Source organism: Raphanus sativus, chromosome 6, assembly GCF_000801105.2.
Source record: "Raphanus sativus cultivar WK10039 chromosome 6, ASM80110v3, whole genome shotgun sequence".
Taxonomy (NCBI): domain Eukaryota; kingdom Viridiplantae; phylum Streptophyta; class Magnoliopsida; order Brassicales; family Brassicaceae; genus Raphanus; species Raphanus sativus.
This window is the reverse complement of record NC_079516.1, coordinates 36,047,940-36,067,764: the sequence shown is the minus strand read 5'-3', so window position 1 is coordinate 36,067,764 and position 19,825 is coordinate 36,047,940. Positions and strand designations below refer to the sequence as shown.

The 19,825-nt window shown below is 34.0% G+C and overlaps 3 protein-coding genes across 3 annotated transcripts; all 3 read right to left on the bottom strand.

Moving 5' to 3' along the window:
* Positions 1 to 13,265: 13,265 nt before the first annotated feature.
* On the bottom strand, positions 13,266 to 13,793 carry LOC108811234 (pectinesterase inhibitor-like). Its single transcript, XM_018583276.1, has one exon. It carries the CDS (start codon positions 13,791 to 13,793, stop codon positions 13,266 to 13,268), a length of 528 nt encoding a protein of 175 aa, XP_018438778.1.
* Positions 13,794 to 15,495: 1,702 nt separating this feature from the next.
* Positions 15,496 to 16,684, bottom strand: LOC108811067 (heavy metal-associated isoprenylated plant protein 41-like). Its single transcript, XM_018583126.2, has 3 exons — positions 16,387 to 16,684; positions 16,124 to 16,205; positions 15,496 to 16,018 (listed from the first exon to the last, which is right to left on the bottom strand). The coding sequence occupies exons 1-3, from the start codon at positions 16,393 to 16,395 to the stop codon at positions 15,687 to 15,689; spliced, it is 423 nt and encodes a 140-aa protein (XP_018438628.1). The 5' UTR covers positions 16,396 to 16,684; the 3' UTR covers positions 15,496 to 15,686.
* A 1,434-nt stretch (positions 16,685 to 18,118) lies between these two features.
* Positions 18,119 to 19,027, bottom strand: LOC130495806 (uncharacterized). Its single transcript, XM_056987324.1, has 3 exons — positions 18,959 to 19,027; positions 18,666 to 18,894; positions 18,119 to 18,285 (listed from the first exon to the last, which is right to left on the bottom strand). Exons 1-3 carry the CDS (start codon positions 19,025 to 19,027, stop codon positions 18,119 to 18,121), a joined length of 465 nt encoding a protein of 154 aa, XP_056843304.1.
* Between the last annotated feature and the right edge of the window lie 798 nt (positions 19,028 to 19,825).

Sequence of the window (19,825 nt, the reverse complement as noted above, 5' to 3'; positions counted from 1 at the left end):
TATCATACAAATATACATTTCATGGTATTATATCAGAATGGAAACAAACCGGATTGGATTCAATCTAGCCGATACATCCACATATTATGGGTAACGTAGGTTTGCAATAATTTATTTTAGATAACAATCATATTCTTACTTATTAATTTGTATTTGTACGTGACGAATTGGATTTATATTAATAACGGATTTATCCATAAAATCACAAATTTTATCAAAATAATAATTTTAAACCAAAATAATAAATATTATGTAAACTACAAAATTAAAATTAACTTAAAATATTAAAAATATATAGAAATATGAAAATAGGATTAAAACATTAAATAACACTAAAATTTGACAAACAATAACCACAATATAAATATCATCTAAGAAAATACGGAGATAATATTTTGTAATTAATTATTTTTGTATTTTTATCTCCCTGTTTTTTTTAAATCTAAATTATAGATAATATATAATTTTTGTTGGCTACTATTATTTGTTGATGTTTTATGGATTGTGATTGTTTTATAATCATTTCCATTCTTTGCCACTGGATTTCTTTTCAGTCCAAAATACAATAAATATATATAAAGATTAATTTTAAATCTAAATTTTCTAATTTAATTATTACTATAAAAGATATTTTGATCCAACATTTACATCTTTTTTTTTTGTCATCAACATCAACAAAACTCTCAACATTTACATCTTATAAACAAAACTATGAAACAAAGAATATAATTTAAATGATTACTAATATGAATATTGAATTTTTATAATATTAATTTAACATTTGTATTTGATTTAGTAATTTATTTTTTTTCTTATAATAATAAGCATTGAAATTAAAAATTATTAGGTATATATATATACCATTTAGAAATTAAAAATTATTAGGTATATATATATATATATATCTTCTCTTACGTTTGGGAAAAACATTGAACCAGAGCTAAAAGAAAAAATTCAGTCTCAGCTTGGCATTTACTCTGAAGGCGGTGCAGGATCCTATCTAGGCCTTCCTGAATGTTTTAGTGGCTCAAAGGTGGAGCTATTAAACTACATTAAAGATAAGATGAAAGGGCGGATGTCAGGATGGTACACGGCTTTTTTATCTCAGGCAGGTAAAGAGATCATCCTCAAATCCGTGGCTCTTGCTATGCCCATTCATGCCATGAGTTGTTTTAGACTTCCTAAAACAACTTGTAAGAATCTTACTTCGGCAATGGCTTCTTTTTGGTGGTGTTCTAAAGAAGACAAGGGTAAAATACACTGGCTTAGCTGGGATAAGCTTTGTGTACCAAAGCAGAGAGGAGGTATGGGCTTTAAAGACATCGAGCTCTTTAATCAAGCTCTTCTGGCTAAACAAGCTTGGAGAATTCTCTCTGCTCCTTCATCTCTTCTTTCTAGGTTTTTGAAAAGCAGATACTTCCCCTCAAGCTCCTTTTTATCAGCGCCTCTTGGTTCTAGGCCCTCGTACGCTTGGAGAAGTATCTTATTTGGGAGAGAGCTTCTCTCAAAAGGTCTAAGACACATGGTTGGAGATGGCACTTCTCTCTCTGTTTGGACATCTCCATGGTTAACGGATGGAGACAGATTGCGTAGTCCTCTGATGAAGAATATTTTTGTCGACCTGAATTTGCGAGTTTGTGACCTTTTGATGCCCAACTCTCATTCTTGGAATCGACGCTTATTGGATGATCTCTTCTTTCCTCAAGACATAGAGATTATCCTTAAGATTAAGCCGGTTATTAATTCTCAGGATTTTTTCATCTGGAATCATTCTCGATCAGGTGATTACTCGGTCAGATCAGGATATTGGTTGGCTGAAAAGGAGGCGAATAAAGAAGCTTATGCAAAGGGAGGAATGCAGCCTTCTCTAAATGGCATCAAGGATGTTATCTGGTCCTTGGAGACTGCTCCAAAAATTAAAATCTTTCTTTGGAAAGTCATCAGTGGAGCAATACCAGTTGCTGATAATCTAATTCATAGGGGAATGAAAACTGACACCAGATGTCAGATTTGTGGATTAGAAGGAGAATCAGAGAATCATGTTCTCTTCACGTGTACACTCGCCAAACAGACTTGGGCGAACAGCAATTTCCCTCATCCAGCTACTGGCTTTAGTTCCTCTTCGGTCTATTCCAACATATATTATGTTTTACAGACCAGGAACAATCAGCTCGTTCCTTCTAACATTCGACGAAGTGGTCCTTGGATTATTTGGTCGATTTGGAAAAATAGGAACTCGTTTCTTTTTAAAGGTAACCTTGCCTTAGGTCCTTCCTTTATCAAATCCATATTCGAGGAAGTTGATCATTGGTTTATGATAAAAGAAGCAGACAAACAAGAAAAATCCATTGATCTTGAAAGAAAGAAAAGGATTCTATTTGGTTGGAAACCGCCTCCAGCTTCTTGGCTCAAATGCGATATAGCTTCTGCTTGGGATAAGCATAGACTTCAGAGCGGAGCTTCCTGGATGTTAAGAGACAGTGCTGGCAAAGTATTACTACATGGCCGCTGCTCTTTTGTTAATATTTCAAGCAAGATTGATGCCTCTTTTCAAAGCTGGCAATGGGCTATAGAGAGTATGAAATCCCTTCATTACAATGCCATAATATTCTCTAGCGAAGATCTTGATCTCATTAGCGCTATCTCCAAGCCTCAAGCATGGCCGTCTCTCAAGTTTTATTCTACTCATCTTCTTGCTTGGCTTCAAGATATCATTGATTGGAAAGTCCAGCCTCAATCTCATCAAAACATTTTAGGTGCTAAGCTCATTGCTAAAAGCGTGGTGGAAAAGGATCTCTTTCAATCATACATTTCAGTTGGTTTTCCTTCTTGGTTAAGCCACCTCTTTTGTTAAGGCTTTCTTGTTATGAATGCCTCTCTAAGTCTGATTGTACCTGATCCTTGTATCCCATTTTGATTTAATGAAATCTTTTAGTGTGAAAAAAAAATATATATATATACCATTTAGATATATTAATAGATTTAATCAAGGTGCGGACCATCAACTGGTATATATATATAAAACGTTAAATGTAAAACAGAAAAAAAATGATAAAAAGCAGTCTTAGAATATTTCAGCAACTGGTATTGCTCCACTGATGACTTTCCAAAGAAAGATTTTAATTTTTGGAGCAGTCTAATAAAGATGGGCAGCCGACAAAAAAAAAAAGAATATTTCATATATAAACAATTTTGTAATAGATTAAAATGTCATTTAACTTTTTTTTTGTCAGCTTCCATCTTCTAAGATCAAGTGGTAGTCGGTCTTGAGTCGTTCCGAAGGAACGCTCTCTCCGGCTGGGTCTGATCTATATGGGAAAAAGAACACCGCTGTTTCTCGCCTCCTTGGCGAGAGAGTCTGCACGCACATTTCTAGTTCTAGGTATATGGGCGATGCTGAATTCCTGGAAGCCGGCTCATAGAAGACGGAACGAGGCTAACTCAGAGGCAAAGGCCGGCCAATCAGTCGGGTTGGCAATCATATCCACCAGGTCGGAGCAGTCCGTCTCCATATGGATCGCGGTTCACTGTAACTCTCGTAGACAAAATAAAGCCCATATGAGTCCTTCCATCTCTGCGTGGAGAGCTGATAAGCTCTTCCGACATCCTTGTAAACCAAATCTTTCAACTCCCATTTGATCCTTGTAGAACCATCCTAGCCCACTAACCGTGCCATTATCAACCCATGAGGCATCAATTTGGCAGGTCGGGCATTGGGGGTTCACTGGGAGAGTCGAAACTCGCGACGGGGCTGGTTGTGGCTCCTCCTCCTCTCCATCCTCCGGTAAATTTGCCTTCCTCCAGCATTCAGCTTCAATAGAAGCTAGATGCAGGGTGTCAACTGGTGAGATCTCCTTTCCATTGAACACTTTCTCGTTGCGTGCCTTCCAAATTTACCATAAGATCCATGGGAAGGTCTCAATAAGTGGTTCCATATAGGCCACGTTTCTCTTCCTCCTAAAATGGAGGTACATGTTTTGATAAACAGAGGTACTCGGGAAGTAACCCGGAAGGGACAGATAGTTCGATAGAGCCCACACCTGGAGTGCCGGGGGGCATTCAAAAAGCAAATGGTTAATGGTTTCCTCAGAGTCACCGCATCTAGGACAGCTCCTATCAGTGTTCAGGTGTCTATAGGCAAGCCTTTCAGTCGTAGCAATACATCCAGTCAAAGCTTGCCACATAAAGTGTTTCATCTTTCCCGGGGCCGGGATACTCCACACGTGGCTCTGTAAACCAGTGATGCTTGGTTGTAAAATCTGATCTTCAGCTTCACACATTTTGGTCTTCTGTAGTCGAGCATATCCTGATTTCACCGAGTACACGCCCGATTTTGTATGGTTCCATGCATACCCATCCATTGACCATGTATTGCTAGGTCGTAGTTTAAGTATCAGCGGGATGTCTTCTGGGTGGAAAATATCTTGTAAGAGTTTAGTATCTCAATCCCTTGTATCACGCCTAATGAAAGAATGAACAAGGAGTTTTGGGTGTCTATAGGTAACTTGATCAGAAGGTCTCGGAGGCCGAGCATCAATATCTGGTATCCAAGGCTCCGTCCAAACACAAGTGTTTAGGCCTGCTCCAATAGTCTTTCGTAGGCCCGATTTTAGTAACGGTTTTGCTGTCATAATACTACACCAACCATAGGAGGGTGAGTATATCTTACGATCTTCCAACGGCCTCGATCTATCTCCAAAGTTTTTTTGCTAGTAAGGCAATATTAAAATCATGTAAATCTAAGAAACCGAGTCCTCCCTGGTCATGCGGAACACATATCTTGTCCCATGAAATCCAGTGTAATCCTCGGTTGTTTTGACTCGAGCTCCACCAAAAATTTGAGATTGCACTTTCTAGTTTGTCTATAATGCCTTATGGAAGCAAATAGCACGACATACTGTATGTCGGCACAGCTTGAGCTACATATTTAATCGGAACTTCTTTGCCCCCTTTCGAGAGTAATCTAGCCGACCACGAGGTGACGCATCCATTGACGCGATCTTGTACATAAGAGAAAACTTTCATCTTAGAACCACTAATTTGCTCTGGGAGTCCGAGATATTTTCCCATGCCTCCTTTAGTAGTGATCCCAAGAACGCCTTTTATAATTTGTTTAATTCTGTGGTCAACCTTATTTCCAAAGATAATGGAGGACTTAGCCGCATTAAGTTGCTGTCCCGAGGCCTTTCCATACGTGCCCAAGATTTCTAGAATTTCCTTGCATTGGCTGACTTCTGCTTTATAGAAAAAAGACTATCATCCGCAAATAGAAGGTGTGTGATCCGTGGGCTTGCCCGGGCAACTCGAAGTCCCAAGATGCGCTTCTATTCCTCCGCTCCTTTAAGGATGGAGATCAGAGCTTCAGTGCACAAAATGAAAAGGAAAGGGGATAAAGGATCACCCTGCCTCAAACCTCTCGTGGGTGTAATTTTACCCCTGGGTTCTCCATTGATGATCACCTGATAGGAGACCGAAGTAACTCAAAACATCAAGAGATCCACCAACTTTTCATCAAACCCTAACCGCAACATCAAGTTTCGAATAAAACTCCATTCTACCCTGTCGTACGCTTTGCTCATATCCGTCTTGATGGCCATGAAATCTTCTCTAGCTCTGGTGTTTGTCCGGAGAGCATGAAAGTTTTCTTGTGCTAGCAAAATATTATTTGTAATTAACCGTCGTGCCACAAAGGCAAATTGTGTTTCTGAAATTAGGTCAGGAAGAACTCTCTTTAGACGTATGGATAACAATTTTGAGATAATCTTATAGCTGACGTTACAAAGGCTAATAGGCCGGAACTCAGTCATCTCCCTTGGTTTTATCTTCTTCGGGATCAAACATATATTAGTTTGATTTAGACTCGGATCAAAGTGCCCATCAATAAAAAAATCTTGGACTAGTCGAATGATATCTTTTTTCATGACTTGCCAGAATCTCTGGAAGAGTTTCCTCGTCATACCATCTGGACCCGGGGCTTTATCTGGATTAATATCAAATAATGCTTTTTGATTTCCTGCACTGTCGGTTCAGCTGTAAGAATGGCGTTTGTGGATGCCGAGACTTTATTTTTTATGAATCGCAGGGAGGCGTCCATATCTGTAGGTACAGATGTAGAGAATAGTTTTTGGAAATAGTCAATAGCTACCTTTTCTATTCCAAGATCACTCTCAACCATCCTTCCCTCTTTGTTCTTTATACATGTGACTCGGTTTCATGCTCGTCTTTGTTTTGTGGATGCATGGTGGAATTTTGTATTTCTATCCCCTGTTCGATGCCATTGCGATCTCCTTTTCTGTTCCCAGTATTGATTCTCTTCCCTGAAAGTGGTGATAAGTTGATGTCTAAGGTCTTCTAATTCTTCGAGAGTAGTATGATCATCTTCTTGGGCTAGATCAATCTTAACTTTCAACTCTAGAGTTTGTCGGATTATTTTTTTTCCAAGAAATTATGTTTCGCCACTTTATGGTGAAAGTCCATATCATGAGCTTCACTGTAAGGTCCCCAACCTGAGACAATTGCCTCTTAAAAACCGGGTTTTCCTAGGCATCTTTTATCAAATCTAAAACTTTTCCTAGTTCGCCTGTAGATAGATTGTATTCGTGCTAACACCGGTCTGTAGTCTGATCCCCAGAGTTTTAAAATTTCCACATTTGTAGCCGGGAAGAGTGAGTGCCATTCTTCATTGGAAACTGCTCTGTCTAACTTTTAAGTTACCAAAAAGTATTTTATCGATCTTAAGAAGTCATTTAAACTTGAATTTTCTCCTCTCAAGAATTCTATGCAAAAAAATTGGGTTGCTTACAGATCCTAGGGGTGTCCAATCCGTTGGTTCGGTTTTGGGTTTTTTTTTTGGTTTTTTGTTATTTCAGTTTATAAAAATAGCTACCATATTAATATCATATCTTCTTTGGTTTGATTCGGTTATATACCGGCAGTTTTTTACTTATTTGTTTATATACTAAAAACCATAAATATATTAATCTTTTATAAGATTTTGTTAATTTTATTTTATGATTATATCGGCTTTAATAATATACGAATATGTTTTTTGTTTTTAACTAGAATTTTTTTTTCTTTTCTTTTACTATTTAAAATAATTAGTAAACATATCAAGTTGATAATAATACTATTTTTATATAATAAAAGTAAAAATAGTAATCCATAGTATTATTAAATATTAGCACACGTATTTGTCAATGAAAAAAATATGTCTTTAATTTGATAAAAAATTTAACTTAAAACAAAATATTAAATTAATAAATCGTCATTTAAGTACGAAGATCATATCAGTAAAATAAATTATGTTTAAAACTATTAATTATATTATATAGTTTACAGATAGTTATACTAGTATGTTTTAATTAATCGGTTTATTTGGTTTAATCGGTTTATATACCAAACTATATTCATATACCAAGATTTCTTAAAAATAACATCCATTCGGAATATTCGATAATACCAAATCCAAACCACTTTCTCTATTTCGGTTCGGTTCAGTTTTAATTAGTTTGTTTTAACCGAATGGAACACCCCTAACAGATCCTAACATTAGATAAATCTAAAAAACCATACTAATAACTTCTCTTTGCCTAAGTTTTTGCCTGGTACTCAATCCCCTATACATTATTTGAGAATTGAGATTGATTTTGCATGTCCTTTCTAAAATTAGTTTCACAAAAATATGACATGGAAACTAAAATTGATGACATAATTTATGCCTAAATATGACATATACAATTACATCTAATGTTGACTTATTTTTTGTTAAACATTAAAAAATGATAATAGCTCATATATTATATTTAATATTTTATTTTTTGGTATTTTTTTGAATATGGTAATAAATCATAAAATAATTAAAATAAACATATTCAAATATGACATTGCAAAATTTAAAATATTATTTAACTCTATTTTTATAATTATAAATTTTTACTACTAAAATATTCAAAATTTGGAAAGTTTATACAATATGGTAGTAACTCATAAAGTCATTAAAATAAATATATTCAAATATGATACTAAAATTTAAAATATTATTTAATTCTATTTTATAGTTATAAATTTTACTACTAAAATTTTCAAAACTTTATACCACTTTTTTAAAAAAGTATATAAATTATTAATCGTAAAATTATTAGTTACTTATATATCTATACATTTTATAATACTATTTAGTTTGATTTTTGATAATTATTCAATTTGTATAAGTTGATTTTATATTTAATGAGAATAAATAGACAGAAAAAACATATCTAAAATTATAATTTTAAATATATACATACATATTTTTAATATAATTTTAAATAAATAAAAATATTTTTATCTTATTTTTATGTTTAATTAAATAAAATTTATATTAAAATATAATAAATTCATAATAAACATAAAATAAGATAAAATTTAAAGATTTTATTATTTTCTTACCAATATTTTCATATAAATTTGATTAATTAAAAATAAAAATAAGATAAAAATATTTTCGTTATATAAAATAATAAGATTCAAATTTATAGATTTTATTATTTTCTTATGATTTGGTTTTGGGTTCATTCCTAAAAAGTCCCGTACTAATGAGAATTGAACATCCCTTTATATGTTATACACTATTTGTCTAAATTTCTAATGTGAAACTTTGTTCGCATTCACAACAAACCTCTTCTTAATCCAAGTACCACCTAACCCTTACTGCACCATTAAGACATTCACCACTGAATCTTTGTAGAGCACCGTAGGAATATCCACCTAATTTTTGTATTGTCGTTAAGGAAAGACTTTCGACACAAGTATCTGACACCACTTAATCGTGATGTTATCTTGAATCGCGATGTTACCTTGAGGATTCTCCTCTCACAGCTGAAACTTCCAGGATCTTTGACTGGCTTCTGCTATATACCCTCTCTTCCCATCGAACTTCTTGCAGATTTTCGTCAACCTGGTTCTGGTACCAATTATCGGGCCTTTTCAACTCTATGTCCAACTCTTCCTAGTTGATTAGTACGATATTGTCCACTTTAAACTCGGAGACAAAGTCCGCATGGATTTGGTTTTGAGTTCTTTCCCCAAAAATCTCATACTAATAAGAGATGGACTTCCCTTTATATACTAAATATTATTTGTCTAAACTTCTAATGTGTGACTTTGTTAGCATTCACAACAATCTCAAATGTCTTACTAAACTTCACAAGACAACTACTCATGCATTTAGCCTTCAGTTCAGGTAACTGATACATATGTAGCCTCTCTAGTACATTCTTTGTGTCAAAGTCCTCTAACAAACTCATGTGGCACGCGTCTTTCAGATCAGCTGATCGGTTCAACGTTGAACCGTCTGCCCAGATAGAGTAGAATTTGCCTACTCAACTAAAACACACACACATACTGTATGTTTCACCAAGACCTATCTTGAAAGGCTCGGACTTGCGGTAAGTGGAGGAAGAGAGATTGTGTTAGTGCAAAGATGACACCACAATAAGGTAATGCAGAAGATAAATCAAGAGACAAATACACAAGCAAACACCAAAGCTTTTATTAGAATCTCCTTAAAAAAATCTTTACAAGACCTTGTTTATTCAGCTTTACATATCTATATCTAGTGTTAACTCCCTAACACACGATACTGAAGAATTCTTAAGTTACCCACTTATGTCTCTCTTCCGTCAAGTACTTCAGCCACTGCTTCAGCACGACCAAAGAACACTTCCAATAGTTACTCTCTCTCTCTATAAGATCAGCATTTGTGTCTCTGTCTCTCTACAGACGATTCATAGCTATCTTATAGTTATTCTCCACGTTCCCAAAACTCTAGTCTCCAAGGCAACATGGATATGGACATCTTCAATAACATTAAGCGCAATTTTTTTTTTTGAAATAACACTTACTCATTTTCTTTAAGTCATAAACTTGCTCTCTAAGTTTATTCTTCTTTCCTTATCTCCAAAATACACTCTTGCTCTCCAAGTCTACACGACTCCAGTTCAACATTTTGACTTCGCATGGTCTTCACCACTCAACACAACGTCTGCTTCATCAACTATGTCAGCGACTACTTCAAGACAAACATCTTACATCTTCAGAATGTGGATTCGCCATTGGGCGAGTCTGGAGATGGTGTCTACTCTGTAAGTGGAATCAGTCATCTTAGCGAAAACCAGAGCCGCAGTGATGTCATGGATGCAATCCAACAATCCCTCCCCAGGTTTGCTCTCTTCTGCTCCTCTTCTTACCATATATTATGACCTTCTCATTCTTCTTATGATCGAAATGATTTAGGTTATAGGGAGATTTTGTTCAGCTGATTGTGGACGAGAGTTTTTTTTTATGAAAACTTTGAACAGCGAAAAGCTATATGTCTATGCGAGTGCAAAAGAGAATAGAATAGAATCGAAGATAAGATTGAGATTTTAGGTTGTAGAGAAGAGGAATGGTTTAATGGAGGAATCATTAGCGTTTCTTGGGTTTTGTACTTCTTTTGGGGAAGCAAAGTCGCTTTCTTGCTTTTATGCTTGAGTGAGAGACACAGAGGCCACGTTAAAGTTTGTTGGTTGGTGCTAACCTAGACATCCTCCTTCTCAAACTGACCACTCGTATGAGGCATGTGTCTCTCTTTAGTCTTCTCTTCCAACTAATTTCAGACTTTAGGTTAATAGAAACTTCAATATTTCTTGGGTTGGATACGGTTTTATGAATAAGAATAACTACCCCCAATGAATTATCCTTTATATTGTATAATAACTATATAAATTTGTTTTTTATACTATAGTTTATAAAGTTACATAAATGAATTATCCTTTTATTTATCCCTTTTTGTACTAACTATATGAATTAATCTGATAGTTTTAGACCTGAATATTTTTGGTGTTAATTTTATTAATTATATGGGCCTGTATGTGGTTAGCTAAAAACAATGTAGGGTACTGCATATAACCATCCATTTTGTTTATTTTAATGCATCACTAGATATTGACCCGTGCGACTGCACGGGTATTAATTTTCACTTTTAGTTTTTATTTATTTATACAGAATAATTATAATAGTCGATCGTTTTATATTGACTAAGTTAGGGGTGAATATTTGGGTACATATTCGAATTCGGTTAAAATCTATCCGGGTTTGAGATTTTTCGAGTTTAAAGATTATAGCTCTATTCGTGTATTTATAAATTTTGGTTCCGGTTTGATTCGGATCTTTGCGGGTTTGATAACCCGCTTAAACTATTTTAAATTTTCAAAATTTATATATCTTTAAATATCCCTAAATCTAAAAATAAAAATAATATAACATGTAAATTTGAGTAATGTAAGTCAAAGTACCTAAATTAAAATTTTAAAATAGGTTTAATTTGAATATTTGGATAGAGAATAAATATATATTTTAAGTATTTTTGGTGTTTTGATTATTGTTTATCTACTTTAGATGTTTACTTTTGACTATTTTTTATATTTCAAATATTTTAAACAACTTTAAAATAGCTTATATCTTGGATATTAACTCTAAAAATAGCTAACATATTGAAGTATATAAATATGATTTAAATACATTTGAATATCCGAAATATTTCGTTTGGATCAGGTTTGGTTATGGTTCTTTAGATACCAAAATGGTAAATCCGTTGGATATTATCTAGTTTCTGTTCAAATTTGGTAATATTTTTTTCCGTTCAGATTCGTTAAATGAAAACTTTATATTATAATTTATATGAATTGTTTGTCCAATAAAAATGTAAATTTTTTTGAATTTGACATTGATTTAATGGAGAAGTTAATGAAGTGTATTTAATTCAAATTTAATTTTGGAAAACACATTAATTTAAGTGGAAAAGACAAAACATTAAAATAGGAAGTATTATTTAATTGTGTATTTAATTTTGGAAAACTCATTAACTGAAGTGAAAAAAACAAGCATAAAAATAGGAAGCTTAATTAATACTACAGTGGCATGAAGCGTAAATAAAAGTGAAAACTAATGGTATTTTAAAATGTGTACTTCTCTTTTAATAAGATAGATAACTTGATAGTGGGTGTTTACTCTAGGAAGATCATGATTTTATTATGAATCTAACTCTAGGTTTTAGCTTTGGAGTGTGATGAAAGCAATTGAAATTTGTGTGCTTCCAAGGTAGGCAACTCTACTTTACAATTATTCTCTAAAATATTAGATTAATATGTACAATGTTCTTTTCAGCTCTCATATAGATTTTCGTTCATTCTGTCAACTTGGTTCCTTTGCCCACTTCTTCAAAACTTACAACTTCATTGGATTCTTCAACTTGAATTTCCCATACACGTTTTCGAAATCCAACGTATCAAATTTGCATACCAATTGATATTAATATTGTCCATGGCATCGCCACCCTTGATTCTGATTCAGTAAAATTCAAATCCTTAGCTAACCAATCTAAACATTACCCATTAATTGATCATGTGTAGATGTTTTGAAAATGTGCAAAAGCTTTCTGATTGCATATATACTTGAATACCAGAATTTAATTAGAATTTAATCAAGGTTCTTTTTAGTTTTGCGAATTATCAAATTGGATGATAAAATATAGTTTTGTCCATTGATATTTATCAAAAGAGAAGCAATATTCTATCGTTATTAAGAGGAAGGGCAACCAATGGTGGGGTCTTGGTGGAATCTTGAATTCCTTTTCAAGAGTGCAATTTTTCTATTATGATACTCATCTATGAATATGATGCAATTTGTTTCGGTTACTTCTTTTGAGTGATGAATAACAAGGAAAAAAAATTGGGAAATACATAAAACTGAATCTAGAATCTATCCAAGACCCAGTCTTACAAGCAACTGGCCTCTTTGAAATAATGTCCAAATCAGTCGTATCATTTCCCCAAAATATTATACCTGAATCCGATTATATATCCTTGACACTTGATTATTCAATCGCACCTTGATTCCCAAAATATTAATTACATTCGTTACGTCATATGAATATGTTAGGTGAGCAATGAAGTTAGAGTTTGGTGAACAGTTTGACTAGAAAAAAAATACTTGATGGGCAGGGTGGAGTATATCACCGTTGGTTTCATTTTTATTGAACCTCAATCATCCTAATTCCTAATCACAGTGTATGTGAGGTTTTATATCGAAGGCAATGACCAAGGTTCAATTTAAAATTAATAAACGAGACTGAACCACTTTCATCTTAACATATAAACCAAATAAAATAAATAATATTCAAGTTTTAGGGATTAATATTCTCATGTTTTTTTTTTAATATTCTCATGTTAATATCTTGTTTAATATTCTCATGTTAATATCTTGTTTATCACCAAAGCGTTTTTGCACAACTTGAGAAACACCTCATTTCTCTTAGAAAGCTCTCCATCATTTCTTCCGTGTGACTCCAACTCGTTACCACATGACTCTATGGCGCTGATCGCCGCGTGTAGCCAGACGTCAACGTCGGCATGTGCGTTGGCAAGCATGGCGGAGATTGAGTCGTCGAGCTGTTCCACAGCATCTTGGTAGTTCTTCTGGCAGTCTTCAAATGTGGCCTCTGTCGCTGGCTGAATATCTTCGTGGCTCAACTTTTCCTTAATGTAAGCCGAAGTAGCAGAAGCGTCGGCCGAGGCAACGGAGATAGCTATAATCTCTATTTGGTTGGTTGTGGCTGCAAACTCACCGGATTCAGGACGCGCTTTTATGGTAGAGAGACAGAGTTTTGGGTCGTCACAATGTTTGCACAGATCAGAAATCAGACTAGAGTCAGCATTTCCAAGAATGCAGGAGAAAGAAACGATGCAAAGAAAGACAAGTCCAGCGAATTGCTTCATTGTCTTTGATTAGGTCAGGAATGATTAGGGTTATGGATGACAAATAGAGATTTATACTTGAAAGCATGAAACAATAATCCAAAGTTCAAAGCGAATTTTGTTTATTGTTTCTTCTTGTTGTTATTGAAGAGATCTGTTTTTAGTAATTTTGTCTTCTTTCAAAAAATCAGCGGGAAATAGGCAACGGTCTAACAGAAAACAAATAACAACTGATTGGGCCAATATAATAATGGGCTTTCTTGATCTATTCGTGCTAAGTCCGAACCAGATTGAAACCAATGTTAAAGATTATTAATATTTGTATTTTTGAAGTTTTTTATGGTCTCAATATATGTATTCACTATCAGCAGCTCATGCCATATGGACAAGACTTGGGTTCACCCCTATGGTGAACCTTTAAATTCACCACCTTTCTAATAACCTATCAAAATACCAACTAAATTAATGATTAAAAATATTAAATATTTTTTTCAAAAACCAAAATAATTAAAAAAATAAATAGTGTCAATTTTAATAATGCTAATGTCACTATCTAATCCATAAACTCAAACTCTATACCCTAAATCCAAATTCTAAACCCTAAATTCTAAATTATAAACCCAAACTCTATATCCTAAACCCAAATCTTAAACCCTAAACCCAAACCATAAATCATAAACCCAAAAACCTGAACTCTAAACCCAAATCTATACCCTAAACCCAAATCCTAGACTCTAAACCCAAAACGTAAATACAAAACTCAAACCCTATACCCTAAATATTTGGATTAATATTGATGTTGTTCTTTTGAAATTTAAGGTTAAAAATTAAAGTTTTGATTTAGAATTCATGGTTTGGGTTACGGTCTAGGATTTGGGTTTAGGGTTTACGGTTTGGGTTTAGTGTTTATGGTTTGGGTTTAGAGTTTAGGTTTTGGGTTTAGGGTTTAGAGTCTAGGGTTTGAGTTTAGGGTATAGTTTTGGGTTTAGAGTTTAGATTTTTTTGGTTTATGATTTATGGTTTGGGTTTAGGGTTTAAGATTTGGGTTTAGGGTATATAATTTAGATTTATAATTTAAAATTTAGGGTTTAGAATTTGGATTTAGGATATAGAGTTTGAGTTTAGGGATTAAATAGTGACATTAATATTATTAAAAATGACATTATTTATTTTTAAATTATTTAATCATTAATCTAGTTGGCACTTTGATTGGTTATTAGGAAAGTGGTGAATTTAAAGGTTCACCATAGGGGGTGAACCCAAGTCTTGTCCATGCCATATACTCCTTCAATCAATTTACTTTCTTCATTCATTTATATAGTTTCCTTGAAATTTCGTAGACTGATAATATATTAAGAATTTAGTATTTAAAATAATAATTACATAACTTCTGTGGGAATGAAAACTAATTTTCTTTGGAATGTGATTGTGGAGGACTCTCTATCCACGACCCAGTCCTTAAGACATTCAGCAAAGCAAAGTCCTTAAAAATGATAACAAGGTACTTGATGACTTCATCACATTATAAAGGGTATATACTAAGCGCAACTTGATACAGGACAAAGCACACACATTATTAGAATACAGTTTAAGATGTAAATCCTTTCATCAGATTATAAAGGGTATATACTCATTACTCAAACAATTTAATTAAGACGCAGAAGTATTACTTTGTAACAGAAAAATATGACATAGATGACGAGTTTTAACGTATAATCTTTTTTATTTGAATAGTTTTTTTGAGTATAGTTCGATCATGAAACATTGCATTTTACTTTTTTTTTTGGTTTAATGAATCTTTTCTAGTCCCATTGTCACATTATTTACAGCACCACGAATTTTCAAGTTATTTACAGAACTTGTAAGAAAAACAGAAAGTCAAACAAATATCAACTCAGAGTTGAAAGCTTCCCATCACATGATTCTGCAACCATCAGATTCTTCACGGACGTAGACCACCGGAGCTACCATCTGGTAAGTGGTTCTACAAAACCCGCAGAAACCTGAATTCGGTATCTCGCATATGCATCTTCTCGCCGGAGCCATCTCGTTGTGATGTTCCATCAGATGATACTGCGGTGGCTGCTGCCGCTGGGGCGGTGGAGGCGGTGCGGCTTGAACGGTGACGATGGACGTGGTGGGAGAAACTTTCCTCCGTAGCAGACGTGTTAGCTCGGCCGTGTCAATTCCCGCTCCCACAACAACCAACTGATCGTTCTGTCCCCCAATCGTGACAGATCTCACACCTGCATGCACGTAAACAAAATATATATTGGCTGAAACGTTTCACGCGACCTAACTTTGGCTTGTGAGTTATATGCAAAAGAAGTCATAGAGATGTATGTCGTTACCTGATGCTGCTGACGCGATTTTCATAGCTTTCTTTATTGCTTTCTCATTCTCGCTCATATCAATTTTCAGAACTATCCTTTGCTGAAGAAAAGAATGATGATATATATATATGATATATCAGAAAACAATTAATTAGAACATTATTTTTAGCAAAAAAATAATAATTACAACATTATTTTTCATAACTGTTTCATGTTTTGCGCAACAAATGTTGTTTCACCGAAGGAAACTAAATATAAGAGGAAAATAAAAGGGCACTTACCCTCATCATACTGCCGGAGAGAATAATCCCGATATATATGTGTGTTTGAGTTTTGCCCAAAGAAAATATATGTGTGTTTGAGTAAGGAGAGAACCAATATATATTTATGTGTAATAAGGTGAGAATACTTGAATCTATGTAGGGTTTTGAGTGTATATATAGATAAAAATGGTCATAAACAAACGAATAAGAAATATCTAGCTTCCTAATTTTGTATGCAAAAATATAATATAAACAAAGATTATATAATTCTCTAACTAAGGATGTTCTGTTTCAAAACATAAAACAATCATATAGTATTGACATATACCTACAATAACGATAGACTAACTGCCAAGACCGTAAATATAATATTATTGAAGTTGAGAGTCTCAAGTCTTATTGGAAAATGTTGTACTTTTGTCAACCAGTTCGATGTGTTTCGTAGTAATTCTATAAGCAAATTCCATTGAAATTTAGCAGTTTCCAACAGTATTATTTTGTTTATTTCTTTGCCAGACCAAATTTCGTTGCATTTTGGTGGAAACTTTCATGGTCTCACTTTTTACTTAATTACTTGTTTAATGAAATTGAAGAGTTTTTTTCCGCGCGGATAGTGATTGTCGTCGCCATGTCTACAAGAAACAATACAAAAAAAAAAAGAACATAATGTACGATTACCATATAGTAAAGCAAAAAAAGAATAGTGACGAACCTTTTGATTTCTCCCTTGTAGCCGTTACCTGAATTCGCGCAAGTGTGTCCCCTTCGGGTCCACCTACTGTCATAGCGTTGAAGTTCTGAGAAATCCTCTCGCAACCATTTCTTCGTCTACTACACACAAAAGACTAAAGAGATATACAACAATTATCCCAAAATATCATCTCAAGATGGAGATCATCATCTCAGTTCTGAGCTAGTCGAGCCTAAAGAAACATAAGAGAACATACAATGCTATTCTTAGGGGGGTGTATTGAACCAAGGGTTTTAAAAGCTTTTAGGGTGTTTTAATTTTAATGGGATTTAGGTGAGTTTTGAAATTCTTTGGGTGATCTTGATGAAATAAAGAAAATACAAATAAAATTTTTTAGGTGATTTGATAAGATATTTTGTATAGATTTTAAAATTGTCTAGGTGATTTGATACAAATAAATACTAGTTTTGGTCAATATATTTTTCTTCTTACGTTTTTTGTGTGGTTATTTTTTTCTTGCAGTCACCATGTTCTAGACGAGGCTGAAAGATCAATACATGCATGATGCCTTATGTGTACTCTCCCAAACAATGAACGACAGTAGGGTCTTGGTCGGAGGTGGATGGCCAGAGATGGTGATGGCGAAGGAAGTAGATGAGCTTGCAAGAAAAATTGCTGGCAAAAAAATCCATGCCATTGAAGCTTTCTCATGGGCTCTTGTGGCTATAACGACGACAATCAAGATCTCACGTGGAGGGTTTTTGCAAATACCTTATTATGTGGAGGTTTACGTTTTCTTCTTGAAGTGTCAAGTTCCCTTATGGGAACAGCACTACCATCAACGAGTAGTCAGCACTTCCATAAGGATGAATAAAGTAAAAGAAAGCATATGCCATTTTGACTAATCAACAATCAATAATCCCTAATGAAAAAACAAAAAACAGTAACTAAATAAAACAACGTAATAAGCTATGATACCATGTTGGGTTCATAGACAACATTCATAAAGAAACAGCTTAGAAATAAAACAAAGTAAAGTAAAATGATACTGCATCAAGATCACATATTTAAAGCATCTGCCCACATAGTTTCTGCTATATTAGCTCTCCAATTATTAGCATTCACTCTTTGTTGTTCCTGAGTACCATGGAAAACTTCATCATCGTTTTCTTCTTCACCTCTTTCTTCATCATGTTGTTGAACAATAGTTTCTTCAGGAAATATATCTGAACGACATTCTTTACGAAGATAGTTATGTAAAACAACACATGCCAGTACTAACTCTGCTTGCGTCCTATATGGAAATGGTGGTGCACATTTAAAGATGAGAAATCTGGATTTGAAGATACCAAAAATCCTCTCTATTACATTTCGCAAAGATGAGTGGCGATGATTGAATAGCTCATTTTGATTTGCAGGATCTTTTCCTTGTCCCCTAAAGTCTTGGAGATGGTAGCGAGTACTTCGAAATGGAGCTAGAAAATTACGCCGATTAGCATATCCACAGTCGACCAAATAAAATTTTCCTGAAATTTTACAACATATACAAATAAATTATTAAAAATACATAAAATAACATCACTGTTTTAATCGTAAAACAATGTACCTTCGGGAACTTGTAATTTGTTAGTGCTTCTTGTTAAAGCATCTTGTAATACTTTTGAATCATGAGCTGAGCCTTCCCATCCACTTAGAACATATATAAATTCCAAATCAAAATTACATGCTGCTAAAACATTTTGCGAGAGTTGTCCTTTTCTGTTACGATAACTAGTTGTATCCTTTCCAGTTATCATCGCAAAAATATGTGTACCATCAAGAGCTCCGACACAATCCTAAAAATATAAAATTAATGTTAAAATTTAGTTATATTTGAAACTATAAAAGAGAGTTACATACCTTAAAATAAGGATAAAATCGGGTACAATCTCTTATCTTCGGTGGAACCGCAGTATCGGGTTTCGCCATGTAGTTTGGAGCAAGTGCGTTTAATACTCTGAGAATAGTATTAAAACTTGTACTTATTGAAAAACGTGACCTCTTGAATCTATCTTGCGCTTGAATATACCTTGAATTTTGACCAACAATAAACAAAAACGTTGCCAGCATTTCTTCAACTGAAACATGTCTTGTATCTTTTAATCCCATCCGTTCTCTAATAATCGAGCATAACTTCAGAAAGACATCAGGATACATACGGTATAAATGTCGAAAATGATCAGGATCTTCAACCAACGCTTGTTGTATGTATTCATGTCCAAGTCTGGTAATTGATCTCCTTATTGGGTATTGTATTTGCAAAGTTTGCAAAGCCAAATACCGGATCTTCGTAATGACTGACAAAACCAATAACAATATGTCAACATCTGTCGCAGAATCTGCCACCTTCTTCCTTCTTTTGCTTGCTGATATCTCTTCGGTTTCATGTACAACACGATTCATTGAATCAGCCTACAGAAAAAAAATCATTAAAATATATAACTGTAATCTAGAAAATATGATATTAAATTCACAAACTCACCAGCCGAGAGAACCTTTGACTAAAGTGATAGAGGAGAAAGAAATAAATTAGTCAAAGATACTTAATCCTCACAATAGCCGCCAAAACTTACCGCCCGAATTTACCGCCATAATTTACCGCCAATATATCAGTTACACAAGCCATTCATGTGATTATCTGTTCGTAATTATTAGATCATATCTCTTGGTTTTAGGCTATTATATGGCAAAATAACAACTAAAAATACTGGAACAGAAAAAAAAAAA